This window comes from Eriocheir sinensis, chromosome 4, assembly GCF_024679095.1.
Source record: "Eriocheir sinensis breed Jianghai 21 chromosome 4, ASM2467909v1, whole genome shotgun sequence".
Lineage (NCBI taxonomy): Eukaryota > Metazoa > Arthropoda > Malacostraca > Decapoda > Varunidae > Eriocheir > Eriocheir sinensis.
In genome coordinates, this window is record NC_066512.1 from 16,443,473 (window position 1) to 16,462,368 (window position 18,896).

The 18,896-nt window shown below is 41.9% G+C and overlaps 1 protein-coding gene across 4 annotated transcripts in view; it reads left to right on the forward strand.

The window, feature by feature from the left end:
* LOC127009073 (monocarboxylate transporter 13-like) overlaps positions 1–18,311 on the forward strand; it is a 159,775-nt gene extending 141,464 nt beyond the window's left edge. For 3 of the 4 annotated variants that reach the window (XM_050881790.1, XM_050881815.1, XM_050881806.1), the window contains 6 exons: positions 8,016–8,139; positions 8,315–8,458; positions 8,845–9,884; positions 11,039–11,240; positions 12,127–12,318; positions 17,205–18,311. In XM_050881790.1, the coding sequence (XP_050737747.1) occupies positions 8,016–8,139; positions 8,315–8,458; positions 8,845–9,884; positions 11,039–11,240; positions 12,127–12,318; positions 17,205–17,353 (1,851 nt within the window). In that variant the 3' untranslated portion in view covers positions 17,354–18,311. The remainder of the gene's footprint in view (positions 1–8,015; positions 8,140–8,314; positions 8,459–8,844; positions 9,885–11,038; positions 11,241–12,126; positions 12,319–17,204) is intronic. The other variant, XR_007761570.1, reaches the window with a different exon arrangement.
* The last annotated feature ends 585 nt before the right edge of the window (positions 18,312–18,896 follow it).

Consider the following 18,896-nt stretch of genomic DNA (forward strand, 5'->3'; position numbering starts at 1 on the left):
AATTATACAGTTTTAATATTACTTTTCCGATTTATTATTAAAGACTCGTCCGATGAAGCCAACCAATTTGTTTGCAGTTTTAACTACCTCTGAACAATGCTGACCGGGCTTTAAATCGCTTGATATAGTGATTCCAAGATCCTTTTCTTTACTTACTGCAGAAAGTTGTTGGCCATTCATTACGTACCGAACGCAATTGTTATTTTTTCCGATGTGCAACACTTTACATTTCTCAACGTTAAATTTCATTTGCCATTGATTGGCCCAACGTGCAAGTCGATCTATATCTGATTGTAAAGCTTCTTCGTCGAGTATCGCAGTTACTTTACTAGCAATTTTGTGTCATCAGCAAATTTTGATACTTTGCAAATGAGCCCATCATCGATATCATTAACATAAATTAAGAAGAGCATGGGGCCAAGCACTGATCCTTGAGGTACGCCGCTTTTGACATCGAGCCAGTTAGATGTTACACCGTTTAGAACTACTCTCTGTTTCCGCTCAGAGAGCCAGTCCGCAAGCCAATTGTGAATGTTACCCGAGATACCGTGCGCCAGTAGTTTGCTGAGCAATCGTTGGTGGGGGACCTTATCAAATGCCTTTTGAAAATCCAGATATATGATATCTACTGATCTGCTTTCATCGAACACCTCAAAAATATAGTGAAAAAAATCAAGTAAGTTAGTCAAACACGAACGTTTACTACGGAAGCCATGTTGCGAATTATTTATAATATTATTTTCTTCGAAGAATTTCACCATATTGTCGCGAATGATAGTCTCCATTAACTTACAAACAATAGATGTCAGGCTAATTGGTCGATAGTTTCCTGGATGAGACTTGTCCCCCTTTTTGAAAATTGGTGTGACATTTGCAAGTTTCCAATCCGACGGAACTTTTCCAGCTGTTAAAGATTTATTGAATATGATGGAGAGCGGTTTACAAATTTGATGTTTGATTTCTTTTAAGACCCTAGGGGTAATTTTGTCTGGACCAGGAGCTTTGCTTACTTTAATCTTTTCAATTGTGCGTAAAATGTCACTTTCTACGATGAGCACGCCACTTAACATCTTTTCGGTCCTTCTAACCTCCGGCGGTTGAGGTGATAAACAATCTTCGTCGGTAAATACGGATGCGAAAAAGTTATTTAGGATTGTAGCCATTTCATTTTCATTGTTCGTGTGGTTTCCATTTTCATTAGCAAGCGGTCCGATACCACAAGTGAGTGACTTATTATTATTTATATAGCTGAAAAATTCTTTAGGATTAGATTTACTTGTTTCCGCTATATATTCTTCAAGATTTTTCTTGCTTCGTTTTATTAATTTCTTGGTTTCGCGGCGAATTCTGTCCAACTCTAGTTTGTCAGCCTCGCTCTGAGATGATATGTACCTACTGTATACGCGTTTTTTAAGAGATAGGCTATTTTGAATTTCGTTATTCCACCATTTGGGTTTCTTCTTAGAAGCTGAACGTCTGTTACGATAGGGTACGCATATGCTTATGGCATTGTTCAATATTGTGGTGAAGGCCCCCCAAGATTTATCAATATCTGTTTCCGCCGTGATTTCAGTCCAGTCAGAATTATTTAGAATTGATCTGAGTCTTACGAAATTCGCTCTCTGATAATCAGGCACCTTTTCTTTACTAGGAGTTTCTTTACTTTCTTTCATATTGATGCTGAATGTGATTGTTCGGTGATCGCTAGAACTAAAAACTGGACCAACATTTACTTCGTTAACTAGATCAGCTGTCGTTGAAAAGATAAGGTCAAGTATATTATTTTCTCGAGTCGGTTCTTGAACGTGTTGATGTAAATCACTTTCTAGTAAATTTGTGTACAGGTCGAGCCCTGTATGACAGTTCAACGGTTCACCCCATCTTTTCACTGGCAAGTTAAAGTCCCCAACAATTACTGCCTCGCAACTGCTACTTGTTTCTAATAATAATTCACTTAATGCGTGGTCGATATCAAGAGTCTGCCTTGGCGGTCTGTAGATAAGTCCAATTACTATTTTACGAGATTTATTTTAATTTCAATGAAGACCGTGTCTACACTGGTTATAATATCTGTTTTCACGGATACTGGATGGAGAGAGTTGTAGATATAAAAGATAACACCTCCACCCTGTCTGTTCTCTTTCATGACTAAAATGGTATAACCCGGTAATCTATATTCCGCAATGAAATCTCTATTTGAAGTGTCTATCCAAGATTCTGTGACTCCGATGATGTGATAATGATTTGTAGCTGCGAGGACTTCTAAGTCTTCAAATTTGTTACGTAGGCTACGAGCGTTTACATAGCAAGCTTTAATGTGATTCGAGTCGGGAGTTTTCGGGTTGAGTGCACCTTACGGTGGAGCTGCTGGTGTTCTCGCCTCCGCGTTTTTTGGCTTTCGAAGAGCCACTTGGTCACAGAGCAGCCTCCCGAAACGGGCTGCTCCAACAGGGTTTAAGTGAATGCCATCAGGAAGGAACAAGTCCGAATCGTAGTAAAAATTGTTCCACAAGTTAGCGAACTGGACGTTTTCTTGTGAGCAAAGGGACTGAAGTCTGTTGTTTGTGCTGAAGGCCTTACTGTAAAAGCTAGATTCGGCACCGACCCTCGGGAGGATTCCTGAGATTATGATGTTACTGGCATCCGTTTTACGTTTATACTGCTTGATCATGCGGCGGTATTTCTCAAGCAGTTCCTCAGAAAGGGTTGTCTTTACGTCATTTGTCCCCGCGTGAATGACAAAGAGGGTGTTTCGGTCGGCATTTCTCGTGACATCATCGCACGCTGCGGTGATGTCGTCCAGTCTGGCACCTGGATAGCAGTAACGTTTTCTGCGGCCGTTTGATGAACGACCACAGAACTCAACCAGCTGGCCACGCACCATGGAGTCCCCAACTAGGCGAGTCTCGAACTCATCCTCCATGGTGTCTGCCAGCACCTGGAACCTATTGAAGGTAGTGGGGGTCAGTAAATCCTTGGTTGCCTGCTTCGGTTTGGCTCCATTCCTTACAGGTTGGAACCCGACATCCTGTGAAGCAGGAAGAGAAGCGTTAAGTGGGGCAGGCTGGAAGTTGTCCTGTGAGGCAGGCTGGGAGTTAGCCTGTGAAGCAGGCTGGGGTTAGCCTGTGAGGCAGGCTGGGGTCAGCCTGTGAGGCAGGCTGGCGGTTGTTCTGTGAGGCAGGCCGGGGGTTAGCCTGTGAGGCAGGCTGGGGGTTAGCCTGTGAGGCAGGCTGGGGGTTAGCCTGTGAGGCAGGCTGGGAGTCAACCTGTGAGGCAGGTAACACGTCCTCCCGTGAAGCAGGAGGGTCGTCTGGAGAGGGCACAGTCTCAGTGGAGGGCCTCTCCACCATCGATAGTGGAGTCACTGCCACATTTGTTAAAACAAATTCCTGAAGGGCTACAAATTTCTTTTCAAGATCATTGTGCTTGACTTTCCACTCAGTCACAGCCTTCTGTAGATGTAATCTTTGAACGCAGAGGCGGCAAGTTTTACTCAGCTGGAAGAACTGAGCTGCAAAACGTCCGGGACAGACGTCACACTTAAGGTTCGAAGGCATTGTTAGAAATTTAAGCGAGTTAACAGTTTGGGCAAATATTAAAAGCGCTTTCGAAATACTTTAAATTGTGACCATAAATTGAATTGTATAAAAATTGTGCATGGAAATTAGATACTGCTGTGTTAGATGCCTCCAACACTGGGAGTTCGCTCCCACAGGGTCTTGAAAACGCCTCAAAGACCAATCGCTTGTCCTGAGCCTCGGTCACGAGAGAGACTTTCACAACCCGGCGCTTTTCAGCTATTGTCCTCGAAGTTTTGTCCCATAGCACGGGGCCGGCGTAGTCACACAGAGCAGAGCTGGCAAGGGAGGAGAGGAACCAGCAATTCGTTCCCACTTTCCGAAACGTCTAACCCAACTCTGCGACCCTTTCGAGGCCTGGCCAGTGGCACCTGTCACCAGGTGTTCTCCACCAACTCTAGAGAGTATCAGACGCCCTTCCTGAGAGACCAAAAGACTGAAATATTCCTTGAGTATAAGATAAACCCTCAGAAACTCCACCTAGAAGCCGGGAGGTACAACCTCAAATGGCCCACGGAAGATATCTCTTTCAGGAGAAAAAAACAAGAACCAGCTGTTATGCAGAATAGAGATGGGAGTACCGTCGATAGAGGGGAGGGACGGGGAGCTCACACCGACAACTGGTTCCCAGGGAGGCTTTTATTAGTGTAGAGGTCGCCACACTCCTCTACACCGCAGGCCTAAATAATTAGGCACGGTCCAGCTGACTAGGACCCTGGAACTCCAGCCATTGTCTCATAAAGAGATCCTCTGCCTGCAGTCCAATCCACCACTGCTGCTGCCCAGAGGCTTCACCGTGACCCTGGCACGGGAGACAGATCAGGTATTACACCTTGTCCAAGGGTGACCTGAGACTATGCAGGGCAGGGACGTCTAGTTCCCTGAGGTGAAAACAATTCACCCGCATACCAGAAAGGAAGAAGAGGAGGAAAAGAGGGAAGGGGACAATAAGGAGGAAGAAGAGGAAGAAGGAAGAAGAGGAAGACTAGGAAGAGTAGGAAGAAGAGGAAGAAAAGGAGGAAGAGGATGAAGAAGAGGAAGAGGAAGAAGAGGAGGAAATAGAGGAAGAGGTGGGAGAGGAGGAAGAAGAGAAAGAGGAAGAGGAGGAAGAAGAAGAGCAAAATCAAGAAAAAGGAAGAAGAAGATGAGAAGGAAGAAGAAAAGGAAGAGTGAGAGGAAGAAGAGTAGGACGAGAAGCTAGGAAGAGGAGGAAAAGTAGGAAGCAGAGGAAGAGGAAAAGGAAAAAGAAGAAGAGGAAGAGGAGGGGGAAAAGAGGGAAGAGGGAAAAGGAGAAAGAAGAGGAAGAGGAGGAAGAAGAGGAAAAGGAGGAAGAAGAGGAGGAAGGAAAGGAGGAAGAGCAGGAAGAAGAGTAAGAGGAAGAAGAGGAGGAAATAGAGGAAGAAGAGGAGGAGGAGGAAGAACAGGAAGAGGAGGAAGATGAAGAAGAAGAGGAAGAAGGAAGGGAAGAGGAAGAAGAGGAAGAGGCAGAAGAAAAGGAAGAGGAAGAAAAGAGGCGAGAAGCTAGCGAGAAAAGGAAAAGGAGGAAGAGGAGGAAGAAGAGGAAGAGGAAGAATAAAAGGAGAAAGAAGAGGAAGAGGAGGAAGAAGAAAAGGAGAAAGAAGAGGAGGAGGAAAAGAAGGAAGAAGAGGAAGAAGAAGAAGAAAAGAAGGAAGAATAGGAAGAGGAGGAAGAAGAAGAAAAGAAGGAAGAATAGGAGGAAGAGGGAGAAAAGGATTTTATTTCTTGAGAGTTTCTTTTCACTCATTATTCACTATTGCTTTACACCATTGATTAGGTTCCAGTACTTAGTGTTCACGAGCGTTATTGTTGTTCAGAAAAATCAATACGATGCTGGCTATACGAGGGCGAAAAATCTCAAGGGGTCGGAACGTATAGGGTTAAGAGAGTAAGATCAGAAGTAGCTGAGAGCTTAAACCATAGGGTTCGTTATGTTGGGAGTATAGAACGTGTAAGAGTTCCTTTTTCCTGGAGTTCACCATTGGAATACGCGTTCACCTGGGAGGCTCTCCAACAATGTTTGAGCGAAACTGTAGGGATTCAGGAGTATTTATACCCAAATCAACAAGAAGATATCCATAAGGACGTGAATATACAGCATATATATATATATATATATATATATATATATATATATATATATATATATATATATATATATATATACAAACTGGTTTGTCTTCTCTTTTCCGAATATTTGTCTGCCCAGACAGTGAATTTGAGATAAATCTGACTTATTTAATAACACGAGGGAAGGAAAGGGAAGGGGAGGGAGGGGGGGGAGGAGAGAGAAGAGGGAGGGAGAAAGGTATGATGGAAGGGAGAGTTGAGCGAAACTGTAGGGATTCAGGAGTATTTATGTCCAAATCAGCAAGAAGATATCCATAAGGACGTGAATACACAGCATATTTATATATATCTACAAACTGGTTTGCCTTCTCTTTTCCGAATATTTGTCTGCCCAGACAGTGAATTTGAGATAAATCTGACTTATTTAACCCTCTCGCGCACGATGACGCATTTCATGTCATCGAGGGTAAAAGGTTCTGGCGGACGATGACGCGAAACGCGCCATAAAAGTAAATAAAAAATGATTAAAAATTAAGTTTTCGATGAAAGTGCGTCAAATTTGCAGTTGTTGGGATAAGTTTCTTAATAGTAACATATGGCAATCTTTCTAAGGAACGTAGATGAGGAGCTTTGAGTGATTTTTATTTGTTAGGCTACTCTGACGAGAGAATAAAATTCCGTTTTTTCGGTGTAACTCGGGAACTAATAGACGTATGAGGAATTTGAAGATACCATAAGAATCCTCACTAAATTCCGCTTCGGAACATATATTCGGCTAAAAAAGTTGGCCCACAAAATTTCGAGCTAGCCGCAAATTTCTCAAGAATCAGAGGGGAATGGAACACACACACACACACACACTTTCCCTCTCACATCGCTCTCCCTTCCCTCCACTGACTCACTGAGGTATTTCTGGGTTGCCTTCGGTTGAGCGCTATCTTGATCTAGGGAAAAAGGTAAACTCGATGCGGCAACGTCTAAGGTCATATGACACCGAAGAGCAGGCAGAAAATATAAAGAAATGCAAGTTGAGAAAAGAAATAAGAAGAAAGAAGTTAAGAAATGAGATATAAGACATTAATTAATGCAAAATCAGAAAAAAAAATGAAAGTGCGTCAAATTTGCAGTTGTTGGGATAAGTTTCTTAATAATAACATATGGCAATCTTTCTAAGGAACGTAGGTGAGGAGCTTTGAGTGATTTTTATTTGTTAGGCTACTCTGACGAGAGAAAAAAAAAATCAGTTTTCTCGGTGTAACTCGGAAACTAATAGACGTATGAGGAACTTGAAGATACCATAAGAATCCTCACTAAATTCCGCTTCGGAGCATATATTCGGCTAAAAAAGTTGGCCCACAAAATTTCGAGCTAGCAGCAGATTTCTCAAGAATCAGAGGGGAATGGAACACACACACACACACACACACACACACACACACACGCATGATCCCTTTTTCACGGAAAAAGGTAAACTCGATGCGGCAACGTCTAAGGTCATATGACACCGAAGAGCAGGCAGAAAATATAAAGAAATGCAAGTTGAGAAAAGAAATAAGAAGAAAGAAGTTAAGAAATGAGATATAAGACATTAATTAATTCAGAAAAAAAAGACTTGGTGCTGCAGTGTTTAGGGTTAGATGGCACCAAATAACCGGAGTAAAAAAAACCCATATATATATAAGTTGAGGAAAGAAATAAGAAGAAACAAGTTGAGAAATGAGAAATAAGAAGATAATGATACAATACACCTAGCAAAAACTTAAATAATTTATCGAGTCTTACGTTTAATGGCGATTTTTTATTTTATTTTCGGACTTGCATTTGAGAGTAAATTCATATTCCAGCCTGGTCATTAACCTCATGTCTTTAACCTTTTCCGTGATTATAATCTTGTGGTCATTCGAGGGCCCACGATCTTATCTTAACCCTTCAAGTACCCCCTCTCCCGTCACCCCCCCCCCCTCCCAGCTGGGCACCCCTACTCCCGTCACCCTCCCGCTTCCGTACGCTACCCCGAGAGAGGTGGGGGTGGGGTGGGGTGGGTTGGGGGGTGGTGAAAAGGTAAAAGAGATGGGAGGGGGGGGTAGGGGGGTCCAGATACCCCCTCTTCCGTAACCCCCCGCTGACCCCCCCAACCCCCACTTCCAGTCCCCTCCGCTGAGGCTACCCCCACTTCCGTACATTTGTTACTACTCCCAGAATACTTAAAATCAGTCAATTAGGGAATATGAATTGAGGAAGATGTTGCTTTTACAGTGTTGTTTTCGGTTTGGGAAGTGTCAAATAGTTCACTCTCCTGTCTTATTTTCTCTCCAAGGCGCCCTCGAGTAATCATCCTCTTTGTTCCAGGCCGTGCTGACCAGCTTGATTGCGTGCTTTGGGGTGATGTTCCTGCCGCTGGTGGCCCTGGGCTACTCCAACGCCCAGGTAGCCACCGTTCCCTCCATCTTCACGGGCCTCACCAATCTAATGGGTACGTCTTATGTCTCTGCCATGTACTCACTCACATTGAAGTATCAGATAACGATAAAACACTGTGATGAAGGTTAAAGGGAGCCTGAAAGTATGAAACAAATATGAAAGTATGAAAGAAATGTATGAACAACGATGACTGCAATATATAATGAGGTTGCTTATTTTCATTGCAGGGCCAGTTTCAACCGGCCTCTCTCACTACTACAGTGCTCGTCGCCTTACCCTGATTGGCATCAGCATCGCCGTCCTTGGAATCTTACTCTGTTCCTTCTTTAAAAATATTATCTGGTTTTATGCGTGCTTTGGTGTGTTAGCAGGTGAGTCTCTGTTCTCTATTTATCATGATCTCATATATAGCTGGGTTCCACATATTGTGCATCCCAGCTCATGTGTAGCTATATTATGACTTGGGGGTCACCACTGCTGTCCTGTTGTCACATTGATCTTGTACAAAACTGCTTGATTCAACCTCACTGTTTTTGCTCAGTTCAGTAATGAAGATTAATATACAAACTTTGCCCGGTGGAGAGGAAATTTCGGTACTCCAGACCACCATGAAAAGTAATGGACTCGTGCACCTCTAAAGCAATCTTTATAGTAATATACCAGTGCACAAAGAGGCTCACTGTTACAAGGGTGTATGATTTGGTGGCTTTGTGTAGCAGTTGTGCAGAAAGGAATCTCACGTATTGTCCTGTTGCAGGGATGGGTAATTCACTGGCCAACCCTCAGGGCTTCCTCCTCGGACAAAAGTATTTTGTCCATAAAAGAGTCACAGCAAATGGGCTCTCAACAGTTGGTGCATCCTTGGGGATTATGGTGCTGCCTCCCTTAATGAACTACCTGCTGGAGACCTACTCCATGGAGGGGGCCTTCCTGCTGTGGTCCGGCCTCCTGCTGCACGGCCTAGTTGGTGCCTCACTCTACCAGCCTGTGGAGTGGCACCTCCGGCCTAAGAGAGCCGCCCCTGTCGATGCAATCACTGTACAACAAAATGGAAGTCAACCAAAAAATAATATCCCCAGTAAAATTGTTGTAGCAGGGAAAGATGAAGATCAAAAGGATTGTGGTGTATTTGATGATGAAAATATTGTGAAAAACCTCACTCCTGAAAAAGATGAAAGTGATGAAAGTGACCATGAGGAGTTGATAATTAGTCAGGATGTGCTGCTAGAAGATACCTGTTCCCAGGAAAAGGACATACCTGTTGACCACTATAGTGAGAGGCAGTGGAAGAATCCTTTGACTGATGTGCTACAGACCAATGAGTATCTTGAGCGGCCCCGAACAGTGAGCATAGAGAGGAGCATGGAAATCCTGCCGCAGATCCCAGAGGAGAGTGAGGACGAGGACTGCTTCGAAACCTACGATCCAGAGAGTGGAAATGAGCGTGTTGAGTTTCTTAATCACGAGAATGAAATGAGGAACAGACCCGTCAGCTATATCAGTACAAAGAGTGTTGATTCCATTGCAAAGATTCCCTCAGTTGAGAGTATCTTTAATTCATGTGATGTGTTGGACCAGTTTGGAAGTGCCTTATCCTTCAAGGTGGAGAGACTCAAGGACAGTGCCGACCGAGAGAGAAGGAAACAGGGAAGGTCAAGCAGTTTGAGCCAGCAGACTTTCAGACCTTACATTGTCTGTGGCCTCAAGGTGCCCAGGCTTCAGCACCTAATAAACTTTAACATTTTGAGGCATCCAGTTTTCATAATATCAACAACCAGCAGTGTTGCCAACAGACTGGTAGGTAACAAGTTTTGATTGGATTAATGGTTTCTTCATTCATTTGTCAATCTTTATCAGCTTCTCATATTGTATTATTTTTTTTTACATTTTTAAGTTAATGAAAAGAGACATAATAAAATCAATTTATTATATTTATACATACATAGCTATAAATAGTATTTTTTGTTACTTTTTGAAGAAGTTAAGGAATATGACACATGATAATCAAATAATCATAATTTATACATACTGTACACACTCAAATAAGTATCATTACACATTCAGCACGATACAAACTGACACCAAGGACGAAGCCATTGATAACATGCTACTCATGTTGGTATCACTGAGTGTTTTGCGTGTGACTTCACTTGCCTGAATCAAGTGAGCGGGACTCGTAAATGAAGCAGTTGAATTTGAGCTGGCACAGTAACGCTTCATGAAACACACAGGTGAAGTTTTAGTCGAAGTGACTTGATCTTTGTTGTATGTAGCACTATAATATTGTCATGTTTGGGTGATGAAATTATGCTTTAACATTTCACACACAAGTGAATACTTAAAATTTCGTCCATTTAGGAGACAATATGATAAACGCTTTGCGTTATTGTTAGACTTTATCTATCTTACCAGCAATGCTTTTAGCGTGGCACTTTGAATTTCCGTTTTTTTCTTCTTCAGATGTCCACAGCTTGTTCATAAGAGAAAAGGAACGTTCAGTGGAAGCATTAGTTCCAGGATGGCACATTATGAACTGAACTATATTTGATATGCGTTGATGGTTGATGTTTTTGCCTTTGACATGGGGGAATACTTCTACCCACCGCTGTTACGTATATCTTATGAATATCATTGATTTATAATTTGTGAATATAAAGCTTAGACAAGTGGCACTCAAATCACTCCGTTAATATTATGGTGATATCTGTTATCTCAGTGTCTCCCTTCCCCTCTATCCCTCCGTTACGGGGGTCCTGTCCTGCTCCCCCCAGCAGAGCTGAGGTGGCGGGGGTGATCGCACTTTTACCAACCCTGCCGAGATTACCGGCTCAGTGTGAAACTCGTCGGACCCAACTGTAACGATACTTTTTTGAGTGTGTGTACATGGCTACAAATATTAATTTACTACCATTAAGTATATGCACACATACTTATTATGACCACCGTTTCAGGTGTATATGTGCTTGATGACCTACATACCCTCCTTTGGGAGTGAGATGGGCTTAGGCGGGAAGGCACCATACATGCTCACCATCATCGCCACCTTTGAACTGCTGGGGAAGGTGGTCATGTCTGTTATTGCCGACCAAGGTTGGCTTCAGCGGCGCTACACCTACATGCTGGCCACCGCTTCCTCTGCTGTTGCTATACTCTGTGAGTTACAAGACACCTGTCGGTGAAAATTTGATAGATCTTCCTTGATGTTAACGAGTGTGAGGAAGAATATGTAATGGAGGGGATAGATGGGTGAATAGATGCTGGAATAGGTCAATAGACTTTGAGGGTAAGTAGTGGTCCATTCAGTATCTGGGAACTGCTTATTCAAACCATGGAAAATGAAGAGAGAAATTAGAGAGAGCAATGATGGGAAGGCAGGTTATTGCTGCTGAGAGTTGCAAGAATTATATGAGGTGAAAATGTTAGTACATGGGAAGGTAAAATGTTGAAAAAACATGCAAATACCAGCTCAGGCTTCTGGCTGGGATGGAGAGGGATGGAATGAGGTGCAGCAGGAAAGAATTGTACAGTGGTGTGTTTATTACTCCTGCAGTGTTGAGGCTGCTGAGACAGTTGCAAGATCAGTGAAAATATAAGCAGGATGTGGTGTAAATAAGGAAACAAAAAATAGGTGAAGGAATGATCGTGTTAATACTCACAGAATGTTTAGAGTATACTATTGTCAAGGTTTTGTACACGAGTGATACAAAATGAAAGGCCTGTGGAGTTACGTGCGTAGTGAAACTTTGTAAGGCTTGTGACCACTTAAGGTTTTGTTTCACTAATATCCTTCATTCTTGCCCTTCTAGACTGTTGGGATGTGCCTGCTGAAGGAAATAAGACATGAAGACAATGTATGTTTTATCATTCAGAGAATTAATAATTTTCTAATATAAATGGATTCAGTGATACTGGTCGAAGTTCATTACAGTAATCTCTAATTAGCCTCAGAATTCTTATGATGTTAGTTTGTGATGCCTCCTGTCTATGCATTTTCTGAGTGCAGGAATGTTGTGTATAGCAATTCTCTTCTTTCTTTCAGCCATGAGCCTTGCCTGGAACACCACCACACTAGGTGTCTGCTGTGGCTTTTGTGGCTTTGGTGGTGGTACATCCATGGCCATAGGCCCTGTCCTGCTGGTGGAGCACCTGGGCCTCAAGATGCTTCCTCACACCTATGGGTTACAGCTTTTTATGATTGGCATCAGTGGGCTGTTGTTGTTTCCCTTCACAGGTTGGTGTACTGCTTGTGAGGGGGGGATGTAACATGATCCAGCTTTACTACCCATACACCATGATTTTATGGCTTCATTAAGTCTTGCACTGTATCTGTATTGTAACCAATGAGATCAAGTTTTGTTCAAGGCACTGCTACACTGCACAAGGCACACCGCTGGGTGGAGGCTCACTGCACCTCGACGGCTGTCATTAGCGTTACCTGTTGTAGCCAAGTTCTACTTCACTTTCATGATTTGGCCTCATTATTGCAACATCTTTTTTTATTATTATTTCACTTTTTTTTTTTTTTTACTTATTGTGTGCAGTGGAACCAAGAGGGATGGTAGATACAACTTGTACTTTGATTTTGCCTTTTTATTTGTGTACATTTCTTAAAAATGTGTACATTGTAATTCCCCTTGGGGTTGAAACCTTTACCTAGACAAATAAGAAAGTAGCACATGAGCAAGACATAAAGAGCAGTGGTAGAGCTGCTGAAGCCCTCCTCTCTGTTGTGTGTTGCCTCACTGCCCTCAGTGAATCACTGAGACGGACTAACCAAGTACTGAACACGTACTCTGGTACCTGGATGTTATCATTCTTGTACAAAGCCTAACATTGTAATTACACTAATCTTACCATTGTTTTTCAGAAATAAGTATGTATTGCCCAAGTGGCTGCTACTGCTACAAGAATTTATGTCATAGCTATATATGTAGCTCTTATTAAATCTAAAAAGATAATACAAATATTGAAAAAGTTTTTGGAACATTTAAAGAAATAATGGTAACTACAACAAAAAAAAGTGTTAGGGATGAAAGAAGTGAGGGATGGAAAAAGAAAAGGAAATTCATGGTGGACAGAAGAGATAAGGAGGATGGTAAAAGAGAAAAGGGAACTTTTTAATAAAACTCAAGAAAGAAATGTGGCTGAGCACGTAAAAAGGGAAAGGAAAAAGAAATATAGAGAATGCAAAATGAAATAAAAACAAGCAATAAAAGAAAGTAAGAAGAGAGTTGATGAAGACTTTGGAAAAAGACTAAGTGAAAAATATAAAGGGAGCAGGAAATCATATTGGAAAGAAGTAAAAAACGAAAGAAATGCAGAAAATATCTCCCCAAGCTAAAATAAATGAAGTTATGGATGAGAATGGAAAGACGTTGAAAGACGGGAAAGCTGTGAAAGAGAGATGGAGAGAATATTTCAAAAACTTAATGAATTTTGAGGATGGACGTCCAGCAGCTGTAACAGCAGCGGTTTTGAGTAGAGGTAGAGGAGGAGTATATAAAGAAAGAAGTATAACATATGAAGAAGTAAATCAGGCAATAAAAAGATAAAAAAATGGAAAGGCAGCAGGAACTGATGGAATCACAGCAGAAATGTTGAAGTGTGGAGGAGATGTAGTTGTTAAATGGATGGTCAAGATATGTGAAGTAGCAGACTGGACAAAAGCCATCATTGTCCCAGTTTACAAGGGGAAGGGCAGGAGAGGGGAATGTGGGAGCTATAGAGGTATAAGTCTCCTGAGTATACCCTCTCGATTTACGCAAGTTTGGTTTACGTATTTTTAAAATAATGCGGGGTCCAAAATCCAAATAAATGTTTAATTTACACGTTTTTCCCACTTATACGCGATATTTTATGGAGTGGCCACCATATGTCTCAAGCAACTGGACTCACACGGCGCCACGGCCACACAGCTGAGCTCAGTTCTTCCCGCGCGCCACTTGAACAACAATACAGTACCCACGCTGCCACGCTACTAAACAAAAGGGGTGGCCAGGTACCGGTACCAGTACCGGTACTAACGGTACCAGCTATACGGTATGGTACCGGTACTAGACTGCTCGGTACCGGTACCAATACTAGCCAGTCGCTCATGGTGTCCCTCATTTCTTCCTCACACGAGGGAGGCTGAGACTGAATGCATATCACGGTGATATGGATATTCTCTCTCTCTCTCTCTCCACTAAATGAAGTGAATATTTATTTTTCGACAGAAACCTACCTCTTGTTTGATTTACATTGTTTTTGATTTACGCGACCACTTCAAGGACGCAATACTTGCGTAAATTGAGAGTTTTTAAAGTCACAATAGAGAGGGTGCAAAGACTTACAGAAGAGAAAATCAGTGAAGAACAAGAAGGCTTCAGGAAGGGAAGGGGATGTGTAGATCAGATATTTTCCTTCAGGATGGTATTAGAAAAAATAATAGCTAAATGAAAGAAACTATACGCTGCCTTGGAAAAAGCGTATGACCGAGTCGATTGGATTGCATTGTGGGATGTTTTAAAGATTTAAGGTGTGGGAGGAAAACTGCTTAGTGCAATAAAGTCTTTCTATGAGGATGCATCTGCATGTGTCAAAATTACAGGAGAAACAAGTGAACATTTTGAGATAAAAACGGGCTTGAGACAAGGGTGTGTAATGTCACCATGGTTATTTTATAATTATATGTATGGTGTCGCTACATCCCTTTTTGACGACCACTATGGTTGTGATGGTATGTGGTAGCGTGGTAGTCGTCTACATTCCCGAGCGCTGGTCCCAGATGGTAAGGCCTCAGGACAAGTGAACACTCGTTCCGAGGTTTGTGACCAGAAGGGCGTTACTTGTGTGATTAATTATGGAAGGTGGGAGGATTTCCGTGTGAACCACTTGTGAGACAACATTAAGAAACTGGATGGTGATAATGTACTATGGGGGTGTGTGTGTAAAGGTTCAGTAATCTCAAATGAGCGGGAAGACAGGCTCCAAATGATGACACTCACAGTAAGGTTGTATATAAATATGTATTTGGTTTCATTTTTTTCAAAGGTTAGCGGAGTGCTAAAAATGAATGACTGACAGACTGTATGCCTCTAATCTAACTAGCTACCTGCACAAGGGAGATTTGGGGAATACTCATAATGCTTAGCTCAGGTTGCTGGAGGAGGAGAAGCAGGAGCTGGCGTGAGCGTCGGGCTCGGCAGGGGACGTTCACGATTACAACTAGATAATGTATCGCTAGCTAACTAATAATCATTCTAGGGTTCGAGACTGGAGATGAGGGATTTCAGAACAGTCTTTCATCCATTGACACCCTCATTCACACCAATAATCTCTACTTATCACACACACTCGTTCACACATCCGCTCACTTGCTCGTTTGTTGTAATATATAGTCATTCACTCACTTGCATTCCACACTCATTCACTCATTACACATTTGGACCGTTACAGTGTTATTAGGGAAATGAAGGGCAAAGTTGGAGAAGTTGGAGTAAGAATGTTCGATGAGGGAAGGAAGTGGGTTCTGAATTCGATACTGTTTGCTGATGACACGGTGCTCATTGCAGAAAATGAAAGTGACCTACAAAATTTGGTCAGTGTCTTTGATAGTGTCTGTAATAGGAGAAAGCTGAAAGTAAATGTCAACAAAAGTAAAGTGATGGTTTGTGAGCGAAGTAGAAGTGAGGTTGTAGATTTTGTATGCCCATTTAGAGTGGGAATTGAATGTGAAAAAGAATGCAAAATAATTTTGAATGGTGAAGAAATGGAGGAGGTCAATGAGTTTAAGTACCTTGGATCAGTTATGTGTAAGCATGGTGGTATGGAGGGAGAGATAAGAGAAAGGGCATCACAAGGAAGAAGGGTGGTAGGGTCTTTGGGACGAATCATGAATGGCAGAAGTGTGAGCATGGAAGTAAAGAGGGATCTGAGAAATACAATAATAGTACCAACCCTCACATGTGCAAGTGAAACGTGGGCCTGGAATGAAAGTCAGAGGTCTAGAGTGCATGCAGTGGAAATTAGTTATTTGAGGAGTGCTTGTGGTGTGAGTAGAATGGATGGAATGAGTAATGAAAGTGTGTACGAGCATTTTGGAATGTGTCACGGGTGAAGGGAAGTGTGGAGTGGTGGAAGAAGTGAAGCGACAGACTTTATAGTGGTTTGGCCACATGGAGCGAATGGAGGAGAGTAAGATGACCAGAAGGGTGTATGTGAGTGAGATAGAGGGAGGGAATGCTAGAGGACGACCTCCAGTGAAATGGAGGGATAGGGTGCAAGAGTACGTTGGGGAGAGGGGGGAAAGATCTTTGAGAAACTTTGAGCAGGCAAGGAGGGAGTGTCTGGATAGAGAAAGTTGGAAGCTCTTCTGCCATGGCCATCCCCTGGTGGGAGCTCCTAGGAGCAGGCATCAATGAAATGATGATGATGATGAATAATAGTATCAACCCTCACATATGCAAGTGAAACATGGACCTAGAATGAAAGTCAGAGGTCTGGAGTGCAGGCAGTGGAAATGAGTTATTTGAGGAGTGCATGTGGTGTGAGTAGAATGGATGGAATGAGTAATGAAAGTGTGTACGAGCGTTTTGGAATGTGTCACAGCGGTGAAGGGAAGAAGTGTGGAGTGGTGAAAGAAGTGAAGTGACAGACTTTAAAGTGGTTTGGCCTGTGGAGCGAATGGAGGAGAGTAAGATGACCAGAAGGGTGTATGTGAGTGAGATAGGGGGAGGGAATGCTATAGGACGACCTCCAGTGAAATGGAGGGATAGGGTGCAAGAGTACGTTAGGGAGAGGGGGGAAAGATCTTTGAGAAACTTTGAGCATGCAAGGAGGGAGTGTCTGGATAGAGAAAGGTGGAAGCTCTTCTGCCGTGGCCATCCCCTGGTGGGAGCTCTTAGGAGCAGGCGTCAATGAAATGATGATAATGATTGTTAAATCTATATTAAACTTTTCTCCCATAAAAGATAACTTTAGAGGTCAGTTTGCTAATAAAGAAGAGATATATGTTTATGAAAACTTTAAAAATTTCACTTGATAAACTCCTGGAAAGTTTCCAAAATTTCTGGAAACTTGCCCTACCTTTACATGATTGTTTATTTATATCCATAATATATTTAATATTTATTTCAGGTTGGTTGCGTGACATCGCCGGTGACTTCATCATCACATTTTATGTTCTTGGTTCTATGGCTCTGCTGCCAAGCTTTTTCTGGAGCCTTGTTCCCTGCTTCCCCAAGGCAACCTCAGACGCCTCCAAGATTCCTACTGACAGTGTATAGAAGCAACGACCGGCACAGAAAACCTTTATCCTTCAGATTCGCACCTCATAGCTTCAAAAATCAAGATTTGAAAGACTTGCTGTGACAATGTAAAACACTGCATCACTGCTCCCCAGTATTACACATTCATGTGGCATCTAACTTAATGAGTATTGCACGCTCCATATGCACCATGCAGAACAACTAGTGCTCTAATTAGGTATGCTGGGATACCCCACTTTGAAATATATCAATTAACCAAAGTTAATAATGGAATACTTATTGTAACAAAACAGTATTTCTAAAATTATTTTCTGCTTTCATACAAAGAAAACATTCTTGAGATCAGTGTTCAGCAACAAAAAAACATATACTAAATACTTTCAGTTTTGGGAAGCGAGTCATTGTTTCTCAGCACATGAAGGAAGGTCCTCCATGCCTGGCTCCAGTGAAGTGAGTGGCAGAAAAGTTGTTTTCTTGGTATGTAACTTAAGGCAGGAAGTGTGTGTATCAAAGGCAAGGGTAAACTTGAAGCCAAATTCACTGTTCAAAAGATAAAACATATTGGTATACACTAGAAAACTCAGGCCAAAGGCAATTTACCATATCAGATTAAGCCTAGTTATGAGTAAGTGTAACTAACTGTACTGTGTCTGATCATATTTTTTTACTGTTGGTGTGATGTGTGGAGGTGATGAGATGGACTCACCCCGGCTGGTGAGCCAACGCAGACTTACTGGAGGGATGTCAGAATACACACACATACACATTCAAATTACTTTATTATTAAAACTCTGGTTGTTTGACAACTTACCATGTAATAGTTACCTATGGTTTTGTGGCCTTTTTTTATACCAAAGATGTTTGTAATATAAACATATCAAAATGTGAATTACAAAGGGTGCTTCAATATTCATAATTTTTTTTATGTTCTGTGTAACATATACTGAATAATTTTTCATAAAGATTGTATAGAATCCACAGCCTTTTGTAAGCTCCTTATATTTCTCCAGAAGGCTCATAATATAATTCAGAAAGGGTGGATTTACCTTTGGTAACATAAAGGCACTGTAGCCTCAGTTCCCACAGGAAACACAAGTGATGTGACCCTTTTGGATAGCCACAGCAACGTGTGGTTGTTACCAGGAAACAGAAAGGTCATTTATCATGAACATTTTCTAAAGTTGCAGCATTTATATTCATATCAATATGCTGAGTCAAAACCCCTCTGGAACAATGAAATAATAGTTGCTGGTTATTTTACACTGCTATAATTTAAAAAATAATTTCAATAAGGTGCAAGGTTATAGTGATATTTTTTTAAAGAATTGGCACTTTTATACAAATGATTCTATTTATGGATTCTCTGACATAAAACAGGTATTTTACACTGACTGCTGTATTTTTACATTATATATAATCATGTGTAGTGCATAGCTATACAAAACTGTATGCTGTGCAAAGCCATACTGAAAAGTAAACAATGCCAATCAACTCTTAAGCAATAGCAGAGTGAAAATCAGATGGAGCCACAAAAAGATGTGAACCTTCCACTGAGTCAGGA